The following is a 25,097-nucleotide window of genomic DNA, read 5'->3' as shown; positions in this document are numbered from 1 at the left end:
GCGTCAGCGATGCGTCTGTGATTCTCTCAGATCACCTCTTTGATAATGCACACTGCGTGATTGTCACTCGCATGAACGAATAACAATTTCCCTCCGATTTCAGGCATTTGTTGGCGATTTCGCAAAATATGTCAGCGAGTGAAAATCGGGAATAAAATCGTGTAGTGTGAACTCGGCATTAGTGGGATTTTATTTTTGTTTTTAATTATTCGTGCAGCCCTACCAGAGAAAGTCCTTTACATTATTCATTATACCTTTGGCCTCAGAACTGACTGCTAGAAAGCCATCGTCGGTGAGCAGTCTGAACAGTGGTCTCACACCGTACGTGTCCCTCCCCAAGAAAACCTTTTTGTTAGCAGTGTCCAACAGGATGAATGCGAACACTCCATCTAGTAGAGATGCCATCTCCTTGATTCCAAAGCGATCGTACAGGTGCAGAAGGATCTCTCCATCCACTTTGGTCTGATAATCAAACTTAAAGTGCTCCTTCAGCTATAATGAAAAAGACAGATCATTAGATGCATGTTAAACCATGAAGGAATTGGGGAGATGATGTGAGGTGGAGAGTCATACTGGCACAATAAATGTGGCAGATGCCACGGTTGCATACTAGGGTTGTACCGATATACTAGTATGGCGGTGTGAACGTGTACGATTATATCTTGCACATCAAAGGTATTTGAAAAAAAACTGCTTTCCACTTGACTGCTCACTCTCTAACTCTCGACTTGCTCCACCCACACATATCCAGCAGAGAAATTGTTAGAGACAGAGGCTGTTATCGCTAACCTCTATCCCCCACTGAAAAAAATAGGGGAACACTTTAGATATCGAAGACATAAATGCATTGTTGTCCTTGAAGATAGATAGCCAATTTGCAAAAAAAAAAAAAAAAAAAAAAGACGCAACGTGGCTGTAAAAGGAGGAAACAATCGAACATGATCACCCATATTCGAGAATACAATCTCTCCATACAAATAAAGTCATGTTGAAGTAAAAATATTATTACAGTCAGAAATATATCACTTTTGTATATTATGTATGTACTTCTCATAATAATAATAATTTATTTAAATGTTATTTAAGGTATTTGTCCATGTTTTCATTTATTATTATAACGAAACTCAGTATGGGTCATCGGCACGGTGCCCTGAAGGAGTCTGAGAAGTTTCGGATATTTACATGATCATAACTTTGGTTGTTGATGACTTATTTTCATGAGCATCCTCTCTTTAGATCCCTGAATCCTTGCTGAGTCCAGCGATACCAAACATGATGGGCTTTGCTTTTTTAACGCATGTAATTTAGTGTTAAAACAACTTTTGCGAATAAATTTGAAACCCTTAGTACGATTGAGACGAAACCACTGTAAGAAATTTGGAAACATAGCAAGTTGAAAATTGTGCTTATAAGTGTGAAAAAAAAATGCAATCAAAGTTCGATGGGGGTCATTTTTCATGTGCTCATATATATATAAATGTCTTTAACTCCAAAACGAATTGAGATATTTTCACCAAATTTGAGACACCTATGTATGGGCACAATCTGAGGAAAAACTGATAGGATTGCACCTCTTGGTGGCGCTATAACTGAACAAAACATGAAATTGCCACTAACTACTAGCCTGGGAAAACCCAGACAACTTCTGGCAAATTTAGATTTGCTCTGCAAGTAGTCTGGCAAAGAGCTCATTCAAGTCCATTTCTAATCCGTCGAAATCGCAGCACCAATCAGAAACGTTGGGGCGGGCTTTACACAATGACGATCGCTCTGATTGGTTTTAGGTCTATCCAATTGCGCCCAGAGGCATTTGAGTGACGTCCATTGGTGAAGCGCACCAACTTTTAAATGCATTATTATATTCAAATTGCAAACACATGAGGACAGTCTCCATGAAAGACCCACTGGCAGATGAACGTGCTACTACATTTCTCTCCATAACGGTAGGAAATTAAATTAGATTTAATAGAGGATTTTAACTGTGACAAGATGATTGACAGGGCAGTTTAAGTGACAGGATGCACGCGACAGATCCGTCCGATAAAGATGACGAAGTAGTATGTCCCAAAGCTTGCCTACTTTTTTGCTACACATTTAAAAGTAAATACCTTTTCTTCACAAAAAGAGTACATACTTTTATGGCGTAGTGTAACTTAGGCGAATTGGGACGCAGCATATGGCTTTACACAATGAAGATCGCTCTGATTGGTTTTAGGTCTATCCAATTGCGCTCAGAGGCATTTGAGCGACATCCTTTGGTGACGCCCCTTTGGAAATGAGTTATTAATGAAGCTTTGCCAGACCATAACTCAGTTACTACTGAGAATGGTCTGGTTTTAACCAGGCTAACTAACTAAAATAAAGTATATAAAATGCTATATTTTACTGATGGTCTGATGCTAACTTCTTGTTTGCTTCTTGCTTGGCCCTGATAATTGCTGCTTGCAGCTTTATTTATTATTATTATAGAAAATGTATATGTTATTATTATTATTATTATATTGTTTAATACTGTATACCGTAAAACTCTTACTTATCATACCGTGAAAATCCTACAACGCTATTGCACACACACACACACACACGCACGTGCGTGCACACACACAGACGGTTGTGTCTCAGACTAGCCAGTGTCCGCAGAATAATAGGGGCACTTCATCTTATAACTTTACAATGCTTCGATTAAAAAAAAAAAAAGAAAGAAATGAGGAAAAATCTATTTTGTTTCTAGTCCTTAGGGTTCTAAAGTTATGATTCAAAACTCAAATTGCCTTATAGCGCCACCTACTGTAGAACAGGTGTGCCTGAGTAGCGGTACACAAATTTGGGTTCATCCTGCCAATTTGGGGGTCTCTATGATTTATTCTCTATGAAACCCTACACTTTTATTGCAGAAAAAGTAGGAGGGGGAGAAGGAGGAAGAGGAAGAAGACAGAGAAAATCAGTACAAAGTAAAAAATAACTTTTGTTAGTGGAGAAAAGTTTTTAATGACAATCATAATATATATTATATAATATATATAATAATATCATTTGAAATTGTGCTTTTTTTGTGAAATAAAGTGAAAGTGAAATAGGCCAAGAATGTTACTTACCGTGATGTGGTTGTAGATCTCACCGTTGTAACACAACCAGAGGTAGGGAAACTTCTTGACACGCAGAGGCTGCATGCCATACAGCTGGTCCACAATAGCAAGGCGGTGAAACCCAAAGCAGCAGTTGGGGAATCCATTGACATTCTCGAAGCGGAAAGCATCTGGACCACGATGGGCGATCTTCATGGCATTGGTGCACTGAGCCGAGAGGCACTCATCACTACCAAACAAGGCCCATATACCACACATTCTGATGGGAAAAAATTGCATTAAAACTAGAAGGAAGTCAAATTAGTAATGCTATCTGAACATTTTAACACAAGAATTCAAAACTGTTGAATACACAAACACACAAAATTACCATTGAATTTGTCAAAGTGACACTTGCACTCTGATGTAAACAACCCCAACACAAAAGTGGACAAGACAGACTGAATTAAAATGCAAATTCAGAAGGTGGCACTTATGGAAGAGCAGTAATACAGTGGTTTCAACAGAAACACAAAGGACAAAGAAGGTTGCACTATTTTCTGTTTCTGACAGCGCTTATGACAGAAAAGAAGGGAATTACAATCTTCCTTTTAGTTTGCATTTAGTTTTACGTTTTCTGTCATATTTGATACATCAGGCTTTTATGGCTCATATAGTATGATACAGTGAGAATATGAGGCTCACTTACAATTTTATCCAGAGCTTTATTCTCCTGAGAAGTTTTGTGATTTTTTTTCTCCCTTTTTTTATTGTCATAACATTGTTTGGAGCACAAGAACAAATGAGAAAAAAAGCATTTGGAAATAATATTTTATTTATATGTTATACTATGTCCACTGTAGTGATCAGGACTCAGTTGTTCCAAAAATAAAATGACATGAAAAGACATTTATAGGCAAAACCATTGGATTTTTTTCCATTCACCAATCAATTAGTAGGTTTCAGTATTTTCTTTAACCAAACATTGTATGAAGATGATTCTTAACTATGTTATTAAAGATACAACAGAATGATTTGATATTTTACTTTACGCAATATATGTGTAAAACGGCCTTAAATGGGTACGCAATGTATCTAATTTGCATAATAATGTCTTCTTGGAGCAACATGCAACGAAAAAAGAAGTGTAATAACGGGAGTAGTAAATCGTTTTCATTAGAATATCTAATATGTCATAAAAATATTGATATATAATATCTTTCCCTATTAACTTGACTGATTTACATGTTGTAAGTCCTGATGTCCACAGTGGACATTTGAAATAGATGTCCTGTTTCGTAACAATTTCCTGAGATATTGATTAAAATTTGTGCAAAATTAGATCATTCATTCAGTGCCAGTCATATTTTAAAGGAGACGGAGTGGTCATGTTGAAACCTCCAAACATTTGGCATCTCTGAAAAACTTGAAACTGTGACACATACGGTTTCAGAGAAATTCACTGAAACATAATGTCCACTATAGACAAAATGCTATGACTGGGTCTCGGGAGGATATTACAGTGTTAAGAAGTGTTTGCAACTAATACTATAACAATAATACCTCTTCATTCGCCTTCTAATAACTCTCATAGTGTGGTGGAAGTATGAAAAGAAGTCGGAATTGCGTGATTTAATCTCGCAATACAGGCTTTTTTTCTGACAATTGCATCGTTTTCTCAGCCTCGCAATTCTGATATTATTTCTCGCAATTGAGTTTAGAACTGGCAATTGTGATAAAACTTGCAGTTGTGGAAACAATACGTCTGAATTGTGATATATATAGGCTATTCTCAATTATCATTCATTTATTTAGGCCTATTTAATTTATAATTCCGTGGCAGAAAAAAAATCTTTTACAGGTATGACAGGAAAAGCTGTGGTTTAACATTACAAAAATGTACCAAGCTGGAGAATGGCAACATGTTATAATCACATTTTAGCATAAACCGTGTAATCAATTCTTAATAAAACAATCAGTTAGATAAAACGTGTAGCTACCTGTAAATATGGTTGATTTGTTGTATCTCGGAAGTCTGTGAGAAGAACCAGCTCTCCTTCAGTGCAGTCCTGCTGATGAAATAAAACACTTGTTGCTGCATTTCAGCATAGGTATTGACCTCAGTAAGTCAGTGCCGCCCAAGAACCAGGCGCTGCTGATTGGTCGATTTTGCAACGTTGCCATAACGTAATGACTGAATAGTTTTGGTTCCTGGCAGCATTTAGACTTGCTTCAATTGCTTGCGATTGTTTTGATTTTGTTGTTGTTGTTTTTTTGAGGATATTAAAATGTGCGCAGACACCGGTGATCACTGCGAGATGCATGCCGGTGTGGTGACAAATCGAGGCCCCCCTTGAACAGGTGTCTGTTAGGACCCCATTGGCTCAAATTACTTTTAATAGGTATAGTCCAGTTGGGTAGTGCACATATTAAATAATACCATTACCAAGGTGATAAAAGCACCAAATTTTACATGAAGCTTCTTTAGGACCTCCTAAATGATTTCAGTCTAGGAGCCCAGCTGAAATTTTTTATTTTTTTTTCTCTCAAGTAAAACTTTCAGGTTAATGGCCTTTTAAGACCACTGAATAAGCTTCCTTTTGTTAATTTGTGCTCAGACCAGTAGATCTTCCAAATTATAAGTGTAAAACAGAGTGCCAAGACACCTTATACCTAAAAAAAAAAACTCAAAAAGCCCTGAATTATTAAAAAATTATTTTTAAGCAAAAATGCTTAAATGTTAAGATATCTTGGTTTTCTCTTTTATTTTTCAATTCAACTAGGTCATTCATATAGCTATCTACTGAGTTCATAGTTTGGTCATTAGTTTTATGTGGCTGCATCACATCACATTAAATCCTATTTGTGTGTGACAGTACATAGCTAGATGTACTTTCAGTTATTTTGGTTGCTTATTGTAGATGTGTTGCAGGTCAGAATTCAGCCGTTCTTTTATGCTTCTTAATGTCCAACTAAGGAATACACTTGGTGACCTCTTAGAGTGCTCCGGTTGGACGACAGCACTCACTGAAGTAGAAGTAGCATCTTCTGGAAAGGCTGACTCATTTCTGAAAGCAGCACACCTAACTCGCACCAAGTCAAGCCAAGTCATTTATATAGCGCTTTTAACAATGTAGATTGTTTCAAAGCGGCTTTACAGTTAGAGTAACCAGGCATGGTGCGAGTCATGGAGACCAAGTCACTCTACTGTCACTTCACAATCTACAGCAGGAAGCTTTTAGGCTTATTGCTGGCCCCAAAGATGAAGATACCTTTGTCACTTGGAGAAATGACATGCTGAAGAATGGTGAAGATGGTGGCAGAGAGGATTGCAGCTTTAAATATTCTAACCCTAAATTACTTTCATAGTTATCAAGCACATCAAACAGTGCACACGTCTACCCTTATTAAAGTAGAAACACTAAAGCAAAAATGACAGGTTGCATGCCAATAAAAGGCCTCTGGGCCTTTGTCTGAAGACCTTTCCTCCTGATGGATGGGGGACGCAGAGTTGGCAGGACCTTCAAAGCTGTCTCCCCTTTAGCAGCTAAACAATTTTACCATAATACATAAAGTTACATTAACATTTAAATAGTATGCTGTATATAACAATACATATTTCTAAAGTAGCATTCTAAAGAGCTTTTAGAGATGCATTATGTAATATGATAATCAAAAAAGATTATTTGGCCTCAAAAATCTACTTTCTTTGTATATTTATGTAGTTATAGCTTATTTATATATTATTTTATTTACTGACATTAATTAAAACACATCAGAATATATTGAAGAAAAGTTTTATTAACACCATGACCAGATATTTCAAATCAATAACTTATGCGCGCATCAAGGTCTAGAAAGTAACTGAAAAGTCTTTGATTAGTCAGTGAAGGAGGCTGAAGATGCTTTATACACTCATGTTACATACACATCCATCTCATTAATGAAATCCAAAATTATTATTAATTTTGACAGATTATAGTGTTGGTGCAAAAAAAAAACATTTAAAAAATGAACTCCCCATAAGGCTAAATGGTTAATCTTACTGTTGGAGCCAAATGTAATTTAATTATTCCACCACTAGATGGCGGTGTGGTTCAGTGGTGTGGGTAAAGCCGCACTTGTTCCATCACATGGTATTTAAGCTACTTTGGGTTGAATCACAGACACAGGTGGCGGGAATATATGGTTCTTACCATAGAACCGATGCATTGTAAACTCTGAGCCAGCAGACATAGCATTAAATGGACAAACACTGTTCAAACGGATATCGCTGTGTGCATTGTTTTTATTATGCGTGAAGAACATCTTACCACCTTTCTTGGGCTTATAGGAAAGCCACTACAAAAAGTAAGAACCCTCTCGGACTAAGAAGATACCGTTTGAAATTGAGTTTCTTGTGCATTGGAATGGACGGAGGAATTCTGTGAATGGAAAAAAGGTTGACTTGCGCACATGGCAGAGTGAGTGACTACTACTGGAGTGTGGATCGCTTACTTGATGGGTTGCAGAGTCTTATCGTCTTGAACTGAACAGAGTATGTATGTTTTAAGCTGGCACATGTGGAGAAATCTCAGAAGCTCTACGAAACGCCGGTGAGTGAACTTCTTTGATCGATATTTATCACATTATGAGATACTGATTCAGGAAGAAGTTTGAATCGCGGCTTGAGCTTGACTGTTTACGTTCTTCTACAATCAACAATACTCTCAGCTTGTTGTATGTTGTGTTGGAGTGGATTTTGCTTTGTTCAGTATCATTATCATCGCTTTATGGCTCATTGAACGTGCTTTAAAAGGAAACGCTTACGAGTGCAAATGCAATGAGTATCATTAGAGAAATGAATGATGATGAAATCACGAGTGAAACGGATGATGCCGATGTTGTTGAAATTAATTCAGTGCATGGTCATGCTGTTACTGAGAGAAACAGTGCTGTTGGAACAGAGAAAAGAGTCAGGAAAATGACTGATAAAGGTGTTTCATTGTCTATTGAGAATTTACAAAAGCAATGTAAATCAAAGTTTACTCAAACAAATCAACTTAAACAAAGGATCAATGATCTTATTTCTGGAAAAGTGACCAAAGAAACTGTTTCTGTTGTGCAAAAATATTTCCAGAATTATGAAACACTGTGTAAAGATGCTGTTGAAACTCATAATTCATTGCTGAAAATGCCAATGCTTAAAACTGAGTGGGAACAGCAACAAAAGTGGCTTGCTGGCAAATTGAAAGAAAATAATGAGTTTATCACTGATGTCAAACAATGGTTATCCGATGCTGGAGTTTTATATGAGGATGGAATGTCTTTAATAGACACAAATGTAGATCCTGATGACAGTGTATCTAATGCTTCAAAGCAAGGATCTCGCTTTAAAACCCATTCCTCGTCAGGTTCTTCAAAGGCTTCAAGCACTGCATCTGCTCGTCTCAAAGCTAAAGCTGAAAAGGCAGCCCTTTTGCAATCTGTTGCTGCTTTGAAAAAAATGCATGTTCTTGAGGCCAAAGAGGAAGATCTCCAAAGACAAAAGGAGAAAGTGCGGAGAGAAAAGGAACAATTAGAAATGGAAACACAATTAGCAATTGCCACTGCAAAATTGTCTGTACTGCAAATGAGTGAAGGAAGTGTTGAACGAATGAGTAAAGAAGAGGATCCAATGAATGCGTATTACGCGAAACATGTAAAATCATGCTCCTCAAGTAAATGCTCTAACTCAAAGACGTCTTTACAGCCAAGAAATGGAAATACTCAACAAGACAATTTGGTTGTACGTCCAAAGGAGAAATCAATCATGCAAACTCAAGCACCAGCCTCAATGAATTGTAAATCTTCATCTTCATCTGCAAAGCAGCAAAATTTAAGTTCCTACAGGCCTAAAGATAACATTCAGACGCCACATTTGTTGCCTCCACAAGTTACTACTCCGGTTTCTACTCAAAATTCTACCTTGTACGATGTTGTACAACAGCAAACTAACATTGCCGCTCAATTGGTGCAACAGCAAGCTTTGGTTTCTCTTCCACCTCGAAGGATATTGGAGTTTGATGGAGATCCATTGCAGTATGGCTCCTTTGTTAAAGCTTTTGAACAAGCCATTGAAAAGAAAACTGGGGACAAGCAAGAATGCCTTTACTATCTAGAACAATATACAAGAGGACGGCCAAGAGAGTTAGTCCGTAGTTGTTACAATATGAGAGCTGATCAAGGATACGATCGAGCAAAGAATCTGCTTAAAGAACATTTTGGCAGTGAAATTAAAGTAACAGCAGCATATATGGAGAAGGTTATGCGCTGGCCTGTAATAAAGGGTGAAGATGTTGATGCTTTGGAGTCTTTTTCCATTTTTCTGCGAAGTTGTTGTAACGTAATGGAAGACTTGCAGCAAATGGAGGAAATTAATGTTCCATCTAACCTTCGACTCATTTTGATGAAACTGCCTTACAAATTCCGAGAAAAGTGGAGGGCTGTTGCTTGTGAGTTACAGGAGCGTCACGGCAACAGGGCCATGTTTTCTGATTTGGTGAGGTTTATTGAGCATCAGGTAAAGATTCTTTCCCATCCATTATTTGGAGATCTACAGAGTGGACAGGCATCCTTTTCATCTCATGCTAAAGCTCAGTCTAAATCTACTAGTAAAGGTCTTGCAACTGTTGCAGCTGTACATACTGTTTCACAGCTGTATCCATCTGAAGTACAACATACCTACACTAGTTCTGCTCAACAAAAGAACATCAATAAATTGTGTATTATCTGTAAAGGCTGCCATTCATTGGATAGGTGTTCTCGTCTAAAGAACATGACACACAGAGAAAAACTGAGCGTTTTAAAAGAAAATCGATCCTGTTTTGGTTGCTTGAAGATTGGACATGTAAGTAAAGATTGCAGAAACCCATTAATTTGTGATGTCTGCAGTCAAAGGCATCCCACCTTGCTTCACATAGAAACCAAAAGTGAACCATCACCATTACCAGTAACAAATGCTCTGGCTGCTTTGCAGGCGTGTGGTCAAACTGGGGCCAGGAACAGGGAGTGTGTTCTGTCTATCATCCCAGTACAAGTCAAGGTGAATTCAGGCAGTAAGATCATCAACACCTATGCGTTTTTGGATCCAGGAAGTTCAGCCAGTTTCTGTACAGAACATCTTATGAGAAAACTGAATCTTACAGGAACAAAAAGCTCCATACTGCTCCGTACTTTAGGCCAAGAAAAATCCGTAGACACGTTCATGGTCCGTGGTCTTCAAATTTCAAGCTTGGATGGACCGACCTTTGTGGATTTACCAGAACTGTATAGTCAACCATCAATGCCCGTGAGCAAAAATAACATCCTCACTTTAGATGACTTAAAGGATTATCCATATCTGGAGAGTATCAGAATTCCCAGTATTAATGCAGAAGTTGAGTTGTTGATTGGTCTCAATGCATCAAATCTTATGGAACCGTGGGAAATCATTAACAGCCAAGGTGGGGGACCCTATGCTGTCAAGACCCTATTGGGGTGGGTCGTGAATGGGCCACTAAGAGGTGGTAGTAGTGACAAAGGAGAGACTGGCTGTCCTGTAGTCACTGCTAATCGGATCTCTGTTGCCAGGCTGGAGGATCTGTTGATTGCTCAATACAATCATGATTTTAACGAGAAGCTGTCAGATAATGATGTTACCATGTCAAAAAATGACCAACAGTTTATGGAAATAATGGAATCCACAATCAAGTTTGAGGAGGGTAATTATTGTATTGACTTACCTTTAAAGTCTCCTGATGTCATCATGCCAAACAACCGTAGTGTTGTAGAACAGCGCGTTCTGGGTCTACAAAGGAAGTTTCAAAAAAATCGAGAGTATCAGCAGGAGTATACATCTTTTCTGTCTGACGTCATTGACAAGGGATATGCAGAGGTAGTACCACCTGACCAGTTGAAACGAGAAGATGGTAAGGTTTGGTACATACCACACCACGGAGTATATCATCCGAAAAAGAAAACGCTAAGAGTAGTGTTCGATTGTGGTGCAGTATTTAAAGGAATTTCGCTAAATACTCAGTTGCTGCAAGGTCCCTATCTCACCAACTCTTTGCTAGGAGTTCTTACAAGATTCAGACGAGAGCCTGTTGCTCTGACAGCTGATATACAATCCATGTTTCATCAGGTAAAGGTTTCCCAGAAACATGTGGACTTTCTGCGTTTTTTGTGGTATCCCGGTGGTGACATTACAGGGAACATTATGGAATATCGGATGAAAGTTCATCTTTTTGGGGCAGTGTCCTCGCCCAGCTGTGCTAATTATGCATTGAGGAGGATTGCACATGACCATCAAGCTCACTTTGATTCTTGTGTTCTAAACACAATTCTTCATAACTTTTATATGGATGACTGCTTAACATCTTTGCCTACAGAAGCTGAAGCACTCCATTTGGCTCAGAATCTCATTGCTGCTTGTGCAAGAGGAGGATTTCCGTTGTTAAAATGGTTGAGTAATAGTCGTGTTGTTATGTCAAGCATTTCAGAAGAACAGAGATCAAAGGCAATTAAAGAGCTTGACTTGGATAAAGATGATCTTCCAATGGAAAGAGTACTCGGTTTGCATTGGTGCACCGAAAAGGATACATTTACCTTCAGGTTATCCATAAAGGAGTATCCTCACACAAGACGTGGCATGTTGTCAGTGGTTAGTTCCATTTATGACCCCTTGGGGTTTCTTTCCCCATTTACTCTGCCTGTAAAACAGGTACTTCAAGAAATGTGCAAGTGTAATGTTGGCTGGGATGATAAGATTCCACAGGCCTTCTCTCAGCGATGGACAAGATGGCTGGCTAACCTGCACTGTATAGCAGCACTGAAAGTAAACCGGTGTGTAAAGCCCAAGGACTTTGGTCCAGCCAAACATGCTCAGCTTCACCACTTCTCGGATGCCAGCGAGAATGGCTATGGGACGGTGTCATACTTGAGGTTGGTGAATAGTGAAAAAAGGACTGTAGTGGCATTTATCTTAGGAAAATCAAGAGTTGCTCCACTAAAACAGATGACAATCCCGAGGTTGGAACTTACGGCTGCTGTTCTCGCTGTACGAGTGGATAGAATGCTAAAAAGGGAGTTGCAGATTAATTTGGATTCATCTGCATTCTGGACAGACAGCATGACTGTACTGAGATATATCCAAAATGAAACTAAGCGGTTCCACACCTTTGTAGCAAATAGAGTGGCTGCCATAAGAGACTCAACAGATGTTGTGCAATGGAGGCACATAAAGTCAAGTCTGAATCCGGCGGATGAGGCATCTAGGGGTCTTGGTGCTGAAGAGTTTTTAGCATGTGAGAGATGGCTTAAGGGACCTGATTTTCTTTTAAAGGAAGAAGAAGAATGGCCCAAGTCCAACATGAAGTCATTGTCAATACCTACAGATGACCGGGAAGTTAAGGTAGATTACACTGTACATGCCTTTGCCTGTCAGGTTTCAAAGTCTCCTACCAGTCAGTTCTTCAGCTATTTTTCTGATTTTGCAAAGCTTAAAATCTCTGTAGCATGGATGCTCAAGATCAAGGAAATGCTTGTGCAGCTTGTGAAACAGAGGAAGGCTTTACAAGCATCTATTTGTACAAAGGACGTTCCAAACACTGAGGCAAAAAGGTCTCATGCAACAAGAAAGACAGAAATGGATAAAACCACGAAGAAGCTTTACCGTGGGAGATATCGTTGCTATCATGGATCCTTTAGCTCCTCGTGGCTCCTGGTTGATGGGAAGAGTAATTAAAACCTATCCTGATAAAAATGGATTCGTTCGATCAGTCCAACTGAAGACAAAAACAGGACATTTGGAGAGGCCTGTGTCCAAAATCTGTCTACTACTAGAAGCTGAGCACTGAAGCAGAATCGGAATACAAAGACACATACAAAGACATTTATGGCTCCTTATGTATATGTTGTTTAATTGTGAATTTACATTATTACAATTATGGGGCCGGTGTGTTGGAGCCAAATGTAATTTAATTATTCCACCACTAGATGGCGGTGTGGTTCAGTGGTGTGGGTAAAGCCGCACTTGTTCCATCACATGGTATTTAAGCTACTTTGGGTTGAATCACAGACACAGGTGGCGGGAATATATGGTTCTTACCATAGAACCGATGCATTGTAAACTCTGAGCCAGCAGACATAGCATTAAATGGACAAACACTGTTCAAACGGATATCGCTGTGTGCATTGTTTTTATTATGCGTGAAGAACATCTTACCACCTTTCTTGGGCTTATAGGAAAGCCACTACACTTACTTTAACCAGTGTGAGGCATTTCACTTTGAGAAATGTACAAACGGTTTTAGAAATACATTTTAAAGGGATATTTTACCCAAAAATGAAAATTGCCATTCGCTCGCCCTCATGTGAGGGTGCTTTCAGAACTTTCTTCTGTGGAACACAAAAAATAATTTGAAAAAAGTCTGTTTTTGTCCATTCAATGGAAGTCACTGGTCACCAAACCAGTTTGGTTATCAACATTTAACAGATTTAGAACAGGTTTTTTAGTGGATCATCCCTTTAATTTCACTGGTTAAAAGCAGTTTAACTAGCCAATCAATTGCTAATCTGTCAAATAACTAACTCTACACATACAAAAACACTCAAAGGGACAGTCCCACTGAAGGAACATAAGTGCTTAGCTCAAGTGCAAAATGGAAGTAGTTCATGGCCTGTAAGAATCAAACCAACAACTTTTCCAGCCCAGGGGTGCATTTCCCAAAATTATTGTTAGTCAACTTTCTTTGCAAGTTCCATTGAGCTCTATTGGTAACGACAGAAATTGTGACCATAGTTGGCTTTTGGAAATGCACCCCTGATCTTAAAATCTAAAGGATCCCCTTCAAGCTTTCTGAAACTTTATATAAAACTATTTTGTTGACAATGTTGGCTAATGTTAAGTTCTGAGTTTTAAAGCAGTAACAAAAATAGTATTTATAGGTTTCTGTATATATTTTTGTAGTGGAGTCCTTTAACCAATCTAAAAAGATTCTGTTTAATAAAATAAAGCTTAATGAAGAAATCTGAAGAGAAAAAATAAAATGGATGAGAATGGCACTAAGTATATTGTATATAAATACACTGAACTTAAGCAAGGCAGTGGACAGGGCTTCATTTTTAAAAGATATACTTCTGTGAAGAACTGGCCTGCAGTATTAAAAATTTAGTTCTCTTTAGAAAAGACTAATAAAAATAAAAAGTTAAATTTTCCTCATTTAATAGAGGAAGGTAGCATCATACATTTTGAACCAGCTCCAAAAGCAGATGTGTGTGCTGTAAAGAATGTAATCTTTAGCCAAGGTCTGAAGAATGATGCGATTACTTACTCGTCTTTATCAGGCTTGTAGATGGACAGGGTTCTGGCTGAGGGGTCGGTGGCCTTGATCCAGCGGGGCATCCAGTAATGTGGCGTCCATTTGCCTCGGCCGGGGTACTTCTTCTCAAAGACCTGCCTTATGTAGAAGCCTTCTTTGGTTTTAGGGGGGTTGAAAGGGAACAGCTTATCAGCCTTCTCCAACTGAGAGTCGTTCACCTGAAGGAGAAAAGATAGATTAAAGGATACACACCGTGTACTGTGCACATCCATGACATCATAGTCTGTGTGTACATGTGTAGTACCTCAGACTCGATGTGCTCCTGCAGGCTTGCATACCAGGATTTCTTCAAGGATGTCATACCATCACTGAAGGCCTCTTTCCTTCTCCAGAGAATCTCATCTGGGATAAGATTCATCCCTTTAAATGATTCCCTCAGGAGATGCTTCTCCACACCATTCTGCTCCAATCAAACAAGTTATTCAGTCAGATTACAAAAAACACTAATATGATATTTGAAAAACAAAAGCAATATCAATAAATTAAGCATCACTATCATTATTGCTCATATTTGGGGTTTTGGTTTTTGCATTACACTTCAGACCAGGGAACAGACACATTTTAGACTGACATGAGGAAGGATAAATCACTGAATTGTGAGGTGTCAGGACTCACCTTCGGTGCTCTCATCTCTGCAGGCAGAGAGAGGTAGTATGCGGTGAATCTGTGGTCCAGGAAAGGCACTCTCAGCTCCAGTCTAGTGGAAAAGGTTTGACGTCACAAACAGTGGAAATCACCAAGTTACAGTGGGAAGGGAAGAGAAGGAAGGGGTATTTTGTCTTACCCGTGTGCAGCCGTGGTTCTGTCCGCTCTCAGCACATCAAACAGATAAAGCTCTTTCAGCAGACGTACACTCTCCTCAGCGCCCGCTTCAGGGGTCGGCGCCTAATTCAAAGTCACAAATTCAGCAGAATCCAAGTCTGAAGATACAGCTAACAATGCATGACAAGACACTAATGTCTCACATGACCACAGTGAAGTCCCTCTTAACATGTCTGAATGTTATTGAATTACATTATAAAACTACACAAATGTTATTACACCTTTTCTCAGTTTTATTTGAGCATTTTTAAGCGTAGCTTTTTTTATACATTTGGAATTGACAGTAAATGTAAACTTAGAACATAAATGACATGTACCTTATGAAAGTAGATATATCCTTGTGTCAGCTCATCAGAACCATCACCTGAGAAAATCACAACGCTGTCTGTCTTCTCACGGATGTACTTTGATATCAGGTACATCCCTGCATAGAAAAAACAAAAACAAATCACTGAATACAAATCTTTTTCTGAAAAGCACTGTTGCCACCTAGTGGCTGTATGCTGAGTTAGGAAATTCATATTGCTGAAGCAAATGACGCTATATATATATATAATATATTTATTTTTTTGTCATACAGATAATAATACATTATTCAAAATACATCATTTGAAATTGTATTTGTGTGCACTCGCAATAACAATAAAATGTCAAACTTTTGTAAAATAAAGAAAACAAACAGGATGCTCTTTCTGCCATCTCGGTCTCAGCTTGTCGAAATAAATCGAAACTCAGGCCTCGTTTACACGGCAGGTCTTGATGCCCAAGATTTGTTACCTTTATCCAAATTTTTTGACCATCCGTTTACACGTTCTTTCAACTGTGACCCATATCCGGTTCATGCGTTTACACTTGCCATACTATCTGAAACAGATGGACGAACGCGAAATATGCTTGATGCTAGCTCTGCGATTTAAGCAAAGTTCGCCAAACATCACCATGATTTTGAGGCGGAGGAGGACGAAAAGTGAGTAGCCCTAGTTCCTTCTACTCCTATATATAGTCTGAGCTCCTGTACTCACCAACAGAGGCACGCACAGTGGTGATGTCAAAACTCTCCAAGTGAAAGATGACTTCATCCAACGCGCGAATACCCTCCTCAGGCGTGAACTTCACCTCATGGTGTTCGCTGCCAATGTAGGCTGCCACCTGCCACACAATACCAGTTAAAACCAACATGATCTGCTACTAAATACTCATGGCACTTACCACGAATTGTGAAAAACACAAGGCCTGAAGCTTTAAAAAAACAACTCAATATCCATATTTTTTAACAAATTGTCTGTCAATATAGGTGCTTTAACCTTCATCAACCTCAGAAAGTCATACTAAATTTATGAGCAGTTAAATTTCTTATGAGATTTCTATGGGATCGAAACAAAACCCCATTTTTAAGATTGGGACGAGGTAACATTTGATGACATTTGACACTTTTAAAATTAGCTACTTTTCACGGCACGATAATTTCATGATAGATAATGGTTTATTAGACATATTTTGTATGGGATCTCTAATAGTGTTGTCAAAATGTAGATTTCTCTATGCATATTATACTGAAATATTTTAAACAGTTTCAATACTCTCAATTTTTCACAGCATTAGTATCAGTTCAGCTTTCTTGCTCTTTCTTCTCTCCGACAGTGATACACACACACCATATTTTGAAAAAAGCTTTTTTTATTTGATGTTTGCATAGTCTTTCATTGGTAACAATTTACCACTATAGTGTTAATGTTTGTGGTTACCAGATGTCAAGAGCCTAAATCCCCCAACAGAGCTTTTCTCTTTAAAAATGTCCATATATAATGCCCATAAACATCCCAGAGCACTTGCTGTGTGAACCGCTCCATTGTTTTGATCCATAATTTGAATAGGCTAGCTCCATTGCTTTAAAAACATAGCGTGCCGTGCACTGTATTCATAGAAAGCACCAAGCACATTTAGGATATCTAGGTGTAAAGTGCATATGATATGCTGAATGTACAGTGTCACTTACCTTGCGGGCAGCAAGAAGATCTGGGCTGTCATCTGCACCAATGGCAAAAGTCTGAATGGGATACTGAAGCTCTTCTTCTTTGGCCAGTTTCAAGAGTGTCGCGGCAACCAGACTGGAATCGAGACCACCTGGAAATTAAAATATCATGGATAGGGTGAATGTAATAAAAAAGTCAAAGTACAAACCCACTTAAAGCAAATAACAGAAAGAGCAGCACAGGCACCTGAGAGGAGGCAGCCGATTCTTCTGTGAGCCATCAAGCGTTTCTTTACAGCATTTTCAAACAGGATCCTAATGTTGCTCTTGACCGTCTCCAATTCAAAGCCTGATGACAAGGGAGAGATTCAGTTCTCTATAGTTTTGATTGATGGTACAGTAAATGGTGGTGTAAGCAGATGTATATTACAGGGAGGTTCTAGAAGTAACTCTTACATTAATCTGTTCCATAGATATTTAACTCTATTAAACTGGTTGTGTTGGCGGCGACACAAACCAAGCTGTATTCACGTTACCGTAACTCTTCAACTGTTAGCACCATCAAAATCATTCAAATTGCTCCTGACAGTAGACAACATGCGCTTTTAGGCAACATATGGCTCATTACAGTCATTTCCATCAGCAAATTACAGCAGCTTTCTGGGAAAGCGAGAAGGAAGGATTTGAACGGAGAGACAGGTTAGGGAGTTTTGGATTGCAGAAGAAAATAAAGTAAACAAACAAAAACATGGCAAAGGAGGAGTATACAGAACAAGAGGCGATTGGGATGATTTTTGATGATACTTGGAAAGAGGGTAAGCGAGACTTTCTCATGTGGTGTGTGCATGTGTCAGTGTGTGTATGTATGAGAGCATATGTATATGCGTGCATGTGTATGTCTGCGTGTATTAGATTCTATTAGAAAGTGATAGTATTAGATAGTAGATAGTATTAGAAAGTGTTAGATTCTTTCGATCATGATTTCCCTTTTTATTCTAAATAAAAATCTGAAAATGTATTCCTGTTTTTTTTTGTCCATTTCAATTCTGTTTACAAACTCGGCACACACATTAATTATCAACTAATTTATTGAACGTCATTTATTTTCTGAAAAAAACAACAACAACAACGTGCACTTGAAGATAGCACATTCTGTTTGAATTTTACTATTAAAAAAATATATGTGAAAACGACCTTTTTTAGCTTCAGGTTCTAAAGGGTTTTGAGTGAATGACCTTTGTGTGAATGAAATTCAGTGTGTATGAAAGCGGTAGGGACGTCTGATTTGAGAAAGTGTTTTTAATTGGATTTTTTCAAATGAATCTACTGATCCAGTTAGTTGTCTAACATGTGAATAACTCAGTTTCAGTGTCACACAAAGCTATCAAATGGCTTCAGAACATGTGAAATAGAAATGCACAAGTAATCTGGACTACTTTATATCACTATATGACATCTACCTGTGCCAAGGCCCTGAAGGTTGTTATAGGAGGCATGTTTAGGTTCCTCTGTGCAGCAGTGGAAGCGCTCCATCTGAACAGACTTGACTTTTCCATTCGGCTTCAAGTGAAACTCCTCAAAGTGTCCTGGGAGGAAGGGGGTGATCTCTGCAGGGGTGGACATGGAGTGTGTGATCTCTGTCAAACCTGTTTGGATAAAATAACAGTGAAATTGTGATGTTGTTAAAATTAAATTCTGGAATAAAGGTGTGCTCAAGGTACTGCATCAGGAGATAGGGCTGCACGATTTTAAATGAAAATGTGATTAAATAAATAAAATAAATAAATAAATAATAATAATAATAATAAGTAAACCATGAATATTTTATTATATATTCCCCGAATATTTCCTTCTCTTTTGGATTATAAACACTTATCGCAAGTTTGGGAAGATGGTTGTCACATGTTGTGTTCCCAAATGCAACCCAAACAGAGATGTGTTTGAGTGGAGCAGCATTTACTGTGAACCAAGCCACTCTGAGTCTGCAATTCACTCAGATTACGTCTTTGATAATGCACACTGCGTGTTTGTCACTCGCATGAACGAGTAACAATTTGCCTCCGATTTCAGGTATTGGTTGGCGATTTCACAAAATCTGTCATCGAGTGAAAATCGGGGAAAAAATCATGCACTGGAACTCGGCATTAGTGGGATTTCACTTAGTTTCAATTATTCGTGCAGCCCTACCAGAGAAGGTCCTTTACATTATTCATTATACCTTTGGCCTCAGAACTGACTGCTAGAAAGCCATCGTCAGTGAGCAGTCTGAACAGTGGTCTCAAACCGTACGTGTCCCTCCCCAAGAAAACCTTTTTGTTAGCAGTGTCCAACAGGATGAATGCGAACACTCCATCTAGCAGAGATGCCATCTCCTTGATTCCAAAGCGATCGTACAGGTGCAGAAGGATCTCTCCATCCACTTTGGTCTGATAATCAAACTTAAAGTACTCCTTCAGCTATAAGGGAAAAGACAGATCATTAGATGCATGTTAAACCATGAAGGAATTGGGGAGATGATGTGAGGTGGAGAGTCATACTGGCACAATAAATGTGGCAGATGCCACGGTTGCATACTAGGGTTGTACCGATATACTAGTATGGCGGTGTGAACGTGTACGATTATATCTTGCAAATCAAAGGTATTTGAAAAAAAACTGCTTTCCACTTGTACATCAAAATAACAATCATTTATTTAAATGTTATTTAAGGTATTTGTCCATGTTTTCATTTAGTATTATAACGAAACTCAGTATGGGTCATCGGCATGATGCCCAGAAGGAGTCTGAGAAGTTTCGGATATTTACATACTTATAACTTTTGTTGTGGTTGATTTATTTTCATGAGCATACCCAGTCCAGCGATACCAAACATGATGGGTTTTGCTTTGTGTTTTTTAAACGCTTGTAATTTAGCGTTAAAACAACATTTGCGCATATATTTGAAACCCTTAGTCCGATTGAGACGAAACCACGGTAGGAAATTTGGAAACATAGAAAGTTGACAATTGTGCTTGTAAGTGTAAAAAAATAAATGCAATCAAAGTTCGATGTGGGTTATTTTTCATGTGCTCATACATATAAATGTCTTTAACTCCAAAACGAGTTGAGATATTTTCACCAAATTTGACACACCTATGTATGGGCACAATCTGAGGAACAATTTCACCTCTTGGTGGCGCTATAAATGAACAAAACATGAAATTGCCACTAACTACAATAAAGTATATATAAAATGCTATATTTTACTGATGGTCTGATGCTAGCTTCTTGCTTGCTTCTAGCTTGGCCCCGATAATTGCTGCTTGCAGCTATATTTATTATTAGTATAGACAATTTATATGTTATTATTATTACTATATATTGTTTAATACTATATACTGTGAAACTTTCTGAAACTTTTATAACTTTTATAACTATTTAATTATACCGTGAAAATCTTACAACACTATTGCACACACACAGACGGTTGTGTCTCAGACTAGCCAGGGTCCGCAGCATAATAGGGGCACTTCTTCTTATAACTTTACAATGCTTCGATAAAAAAATAAAAAAGAAAAAAAAAAAAGAAAGGAGGAAAAAACTATTTTGTTTCTAGTCCTTAGGGTTCTAAAGTTATGATTCAAAACACAAATTGCCTTATAGCGCCACCTACTGTAGAACAGGTGTGTCTGTGTGCCTGAGTAGCGGTACACAAATTTGGGTTCATCCTGCCAATTTGGGGGTCTCTTTGATTTATTTTCTCTGAAACCCATACACTTTTAGGGCAGAAAAAGGAGGAGGGGGAGAAGGAGGAAGAGGAAGAAGAAAGTAAACACCAGTACAAAAATAACTTTAGTTAGTGGAAGAAAAGTTTTTAATGACAATCATAATATATATTATAAAATATATATAAAATATCATTTGAAATTGTGTTTTTTTTGTGAAATAAAGTGAAATAGGCCAATTACCGTGATGTGGTTGTAGATCTCACCGTTGTAACACAACCAGAGGTAGGGAAACTTCTTGACACGCAGAGGCTGCATGCCATACAGCTGGTCCACAATAGCAAGGCGGTGAAACCCAAAGCAGCAGTTGGTGAATACACTGACATTCTCGAAGCGGAAAGCATCTGGACCACGATGCGCGATCTTCATGGCATTGGTGCACTGAGCCGAGAGGCACTCATCACTACCAAACAAGGCCCATATACCACACATTCTGATGGGAAAAAATTGCATTAAAACTAGAAGGAAGTCAAATTAGTAATGCTATCTGAACATTTTAACACAAGAATTCAAAACTGTTGAATACACAAACACACAAAATTACCATTGAAACGGTACACAAAAATTTGTCAAAAAGACATTCGCACTCTGATGTAAACAACCCCAACACAAAAGTGGACAAGACAGACTGAATTAAAATGCAAATTCAGAAGGTGGCACTTATGGAAGAGCAGTAATACAGTGGTTTCAACAGAAACACAAAGGACAAAGAAGGTTGCACTATTTTCTGTTTCTGACAGCGCTTATGACAGAAAAGAAAGGAATTCCAATTTTTTTTTAGTTTGCATTTAGTTTTACGTTTTCTGTCATATTTGATACATCAGGCTTTTATGGCTCATATAGTATGATACAGTGAGAATATGAGGCTCACTTACAATTTTATCCAGAGCTTTATTCTCCTGAGAAGTTTTGTGAAATTAGTTTTTTATTATTATTGTCATTACTTTGTATATATAATAATATTTTATTTATGTTATGCTATGTCCACTGTAGTAAATCATCAGGACTCGGTTGTTAAAAAAATTAAATGACATGAAAAGACATTTATAGGCAAAAACAATGGATTTTTTTTTCATTGACCAATCAATTTGTGGGTTTCAGGATTGTCTTTAACCAAACATTGTATAAAGATGATTCTTAACTATGTTGTGAAAGATACAACAGAATGTTTTGATATTTCACTTTATGCAATATATGTGTAAAATGGCCTTAAATGGGAAGTCCCATTCTATGCACTGTATCTAATTTGCATATTAATGTGTTCTTGGGGCCATCTCCATTGACTTTGCATTGCGAGAGGCTGCCTCGGTGCCTCCTTGTCATTTATGACTTATAACAAAAAACAAAACAATGTCTAAAAGCTGCTATGTGACAAGATGTACAGCAAACAAGCTAAATAACCCAGAAATAAATTTTTGCTATGATTGTCTCTATCCCTCCATGATTGGGCGATCTCTCAAATGGGCAGGACCTTGCAACAAACTGCTAAATTGACACGATTGTGATAAGACACGCGATTGAACATAATCGTAAAAGCTCAAAAAAGTGTTTGCATTTTCCAAAATTAAATTCAGTCCCTGATTATTGTTCTTTTTTTTTTTTTTACTGTTGAACTGACATTGTGTATTTTTTGTGGTATCAGCACGTAGAGGTTTGGTATTGTAACATCTAAAGTAACTGCAAATTTACACCTCACAATTCGGACTTTTTTTCACAGAATTGCATGATAAACTCACAATTCCATGTTATAAAGTCAGAATTGTGAGATTTAAAAAGAAAAAGAAAAAAGTTTATTCCATGGCAGAAACAAGCTTCCATACATCTTTTATAGGTTTGACAGGAAAGGCTGCTGTGGTTAAACATGTCAAAATGTACAAAGCTGGAGAATACCAACTGAGCTAGTAAAACCTGTCCTGTTATGGTTGAACTGTATGCAAACAGTAAAACTGTTTTGTAGTTTATATCAACATAATCATCTCACTAGTATGCTATGCACCAGTTGGTTGAATGTGCAAAGATGCCATGACTATTCAGTGTAATGTGCACTGATATAGATCAGTGGTAGTGTGTGGCATTGAAAAGATTCTGGTCTTTATGGACTATTTTTCGAAGTGGGTGGAGGTTAGTGCAGTACGAGAAGCGACTGCCCAAGTTACTGCCAGCAAGTTGCTTAGCGAGGTGTTCGCACGACATGGGGTGCCTAATTACCTGATCTCGAACAGAGGGTCACCATATGTGAGTGAACTCTTCAGGCATGTTCTCACCACCCTGGGGTCAGAACACAGACTTACAACTGCGTATAACCCCCAGACAAATGCAACGGAGAGGGTGAATCGGACGCTGAAGACTGCCATACGTGCTTACGTCGGTAACAAGCACACAGCTTGGGATCATCACCTGCCCCAAATTTGTTTTGCTTTGAGGACTGCACCACACGAAAGCACTGGCCAAAGCCCATCCATGTTACTGTATGGACGAGAATTGAATACCCCTCTTGACTTTATCACTCAGCCGAACAGTGATGGTGGGGATGAACCTGGTATCCCATACCCGGAAAGCTTGGAGTCATCGATCAGAGAAGCACATGATCTTGCTAAGTCCATTTTGGATGAAAAAAGAAAAAGAAGTCCATGACAAAAGAAAGAAGTACTACGACAAGAGACGTCGGCCTGTGTCTTACTCTGTAGATGAGTTGGTCAGAGTAAAGACGCATCCCCGTTCGGATGCGCTGGGAAACTTCACGGCTAAACTAGCGTCTCTATATGTGGGCCCTTACCGAATTGCACAAAAACTGTCAGAAGTGAACTACAGACTCATAGACGTGAGAACAGGGGCGGACGCAGGTGTATTTCATGTCGTAAATCTGCTTCCTTTTCATACCTGGGAACCGCTTGTTGAATCAGAGACTGAGCCCACAGGGGTTTCTGTTGTAGAAACATCAACTGACAGTTCTTTGCTTGATGAAGGGCTGAGTAAACAAGTGGTGGTGCTACCGTCATGTATGCCAGTGTGTACCTTAATAATACATACTCCTGTATGGTTCTGTTATTTTGACAACTTTTCATGTACGAGGTTGTTTAACCCTTAAACAGGCAAGAGTAGAAAATGATAAGCAACAAATAATTTCATGTCATTGTTTATATCATCTGGACTTAAGTAAATCATATCCAAAAGAATTTTTGAAAAATGTTATGTATTTTGGATTTTATGAGTTGTGACTCCCAGATCACATTGCCTGTTTAGGGTATAAAAAAAGGACCAAATCTATACTGTAACTGCCATTGCATGTTTAAAACATTATATTATATCCTATACTTCAACTCATATAATGTTGAAATATTATATATCATTGGAAAGCTTACAAACTCAAGATTTAGCCTGTGAAAACCGTTTTGAAATCGGACCTTGCGTTACCATAAAAATGGTAAAAAAAATTGGTAAAATGGTAAAAAATGTTGGATTTAGGTCAGGCTGACTAATTGATCACAGATAACTTGAAGCAAATCATGTGACCAGCATACTCAAGACAGACAGGCTGTAACAGTTTAATCTGTAAATTTTATAATTTACAAAATAAACAAAAAAAAAAAAAAAAAAAAAAAAAAAAAAAAACTCAGAATACAAAGATTGTTACAAAAATGAATACAAAGTTAATCCCTTTTTTATACCCAAAAGTGGCATTGTGACTCAGGTGTAACATATATTTCAAAACGTGCTAAATAACAACATGAACAACATTTTTATAAATTTTCTTTTTCAGCACCAGCAAAAAGACAATGTTCATAATTAATGTTAGCAGTGTTAGTATTATTTTTTCAAAAGAAAAGTAAGTTTAATGACAATGTTCATAATTAATGTTAGCAGTGTTAGTATTATTTTTTCAAAAGAAAAGTAAGTTTAATATATATTTACCTATCTCAAAATCTGAATGTCCTGCACCACTGGCAGCCATGTTGGATTTAGGTCAGGCTGACTAATTAATCACAAAAATTTTTAAACAAATCATGTGACCAGCATACTCAAGACAGACCAGGCTGTGATAAATGATAAAAGGATTTAATGAAAAAAAATCATTCTTACACCCCAAAAAAGAC

The 25,097-nt window shown here is 38.0% G+C and overlaps 2 protein-coding genes and 1 long non-coding RNA gene across 10 annotated transcripts in view; 1 reads left to right on the top strand and 2 right to left on the bottom strand.

Annotated features, from left to right (window-relative positions):
- palmdb (palmdelphin b) overlaps nucleotides 1-25,097 on the bottom strand; it is a 145,694-nt gene that overhangs the window by 47,248 nt on the left and 73,349 nt on the right. The gene's annotated exons all lie outside the window — the stretch shown is intronic.
- Nucleotides 1-25,097, top strand: part of LOC307153757 — a 68,223-nt gene that overhangs the window by 8,464 nt on the left and 34,662 nt on the right. The window contains exon 2 of the long non-coding RNA XR_013820203.1: nucleotides 2,936-3,068. This is a non-coding gene — a long non-coding RNA (uncharacterized lncRNA). The remainder of the gene's footprint in view (nucleotides 1-2,935; nucleotides 3,069-25,097) is intronic.
- LOC307153743 (asparagine synthetase [glutamine-hydrolyzing]-like) overlaps nucleotides 1-25,097 on the bottom strand; it is a 35,961-nt gene that overhangs the window by 9,717 nt on the left and 1,147 nt on the right. For 4 of the 8 annotated variants that reach the window (XR_013820197.1, XR_013820198.1, XM_079863355.1 and 1 more), the window contains exons 2-15: nucleotides 21,187-21,436; nucleotides 19,459-19,696; nucleotides 18,701-18,886; nucleotides 17,488-17,589; nucleotides 17,265-17,392; nucleotides 16,291-16,417; nucleotides 15,586-15,692; nucleotides 15,231-15,331; nucleotides 15,062-15,143; nucleotides 14,691-14,846; nucleotides 14,399-14,604; nucleotides 5,066-5,134; nucleotides 3,096-3,345; nucleotides 255-492 (exon numbers count right to left, since the gene is read on the bottom strand). Coding sequence is in view for 4 of the 8 variants with exons in the window: in XM_079863355.1 (XP_079719481.1) it covers nucleotides 255-492; nucleotides 3,096-3,345; nucleotides 5,066-5,134; nucleotides 14,399-14,604; nucleotides 14,691-14,846; nucleotides 15,062-15,143; nucleotides 15,231-15,331; nucleotides 15,586-15,692; nucleotides 16,291-16,417; nucleotides 17,265-17,392; nucleotides 17,488-17,589; nucleotides 18,701-18,886; nucleotides 19,459-19,696; nucleotides 21,187-21,435 (2,239 nt within the window). In the remaining 4 variants the exon portion in view is untranslated. Of the gene's footprint in view, nucleotides 1-254; nucleotides 493-3,095; nucleotides 3,346-5,065; nucleotides 5,138-14,398; nucleotides 14,605-14,690; nucleotides 14,847-15,061; nucleotides 15,144-15,230; nucleotides 15,332-15,585; nucleotides 15,693-16,290; nucleotides 16,418-17,264; nucleotides 17,393-17,487; nucleotides 17,590-18,700; nucleotides 18,887-19,458; nucleotides 19,697-21,186; nucleotides 21,437-25,097 lie in introns of those variants that run through there. The other 4 variants (XR_013820196.1, XM_079863356.1, XR_013820199.1 and 1 more) reach the window with 2 other exon arrangements.

Source organism: Squalius cephalus, assembly GCF_949319135.1.
Source record: "Squalius cephalus genome assembly, chromosome: 25".
In the NCBI taxonomy this organism is placed as follows: domain Eukaryota; kingdom Metazoa; phylum Chordata; class Actinopteri; order Cypriniformes; family Leuciscidae; genus Squalius; species Squalius cephalus.
Note: the sequence above shows the minus strand (reverse complement) of the source record. Positions and strands in the feature narration are given on the sequence as shown.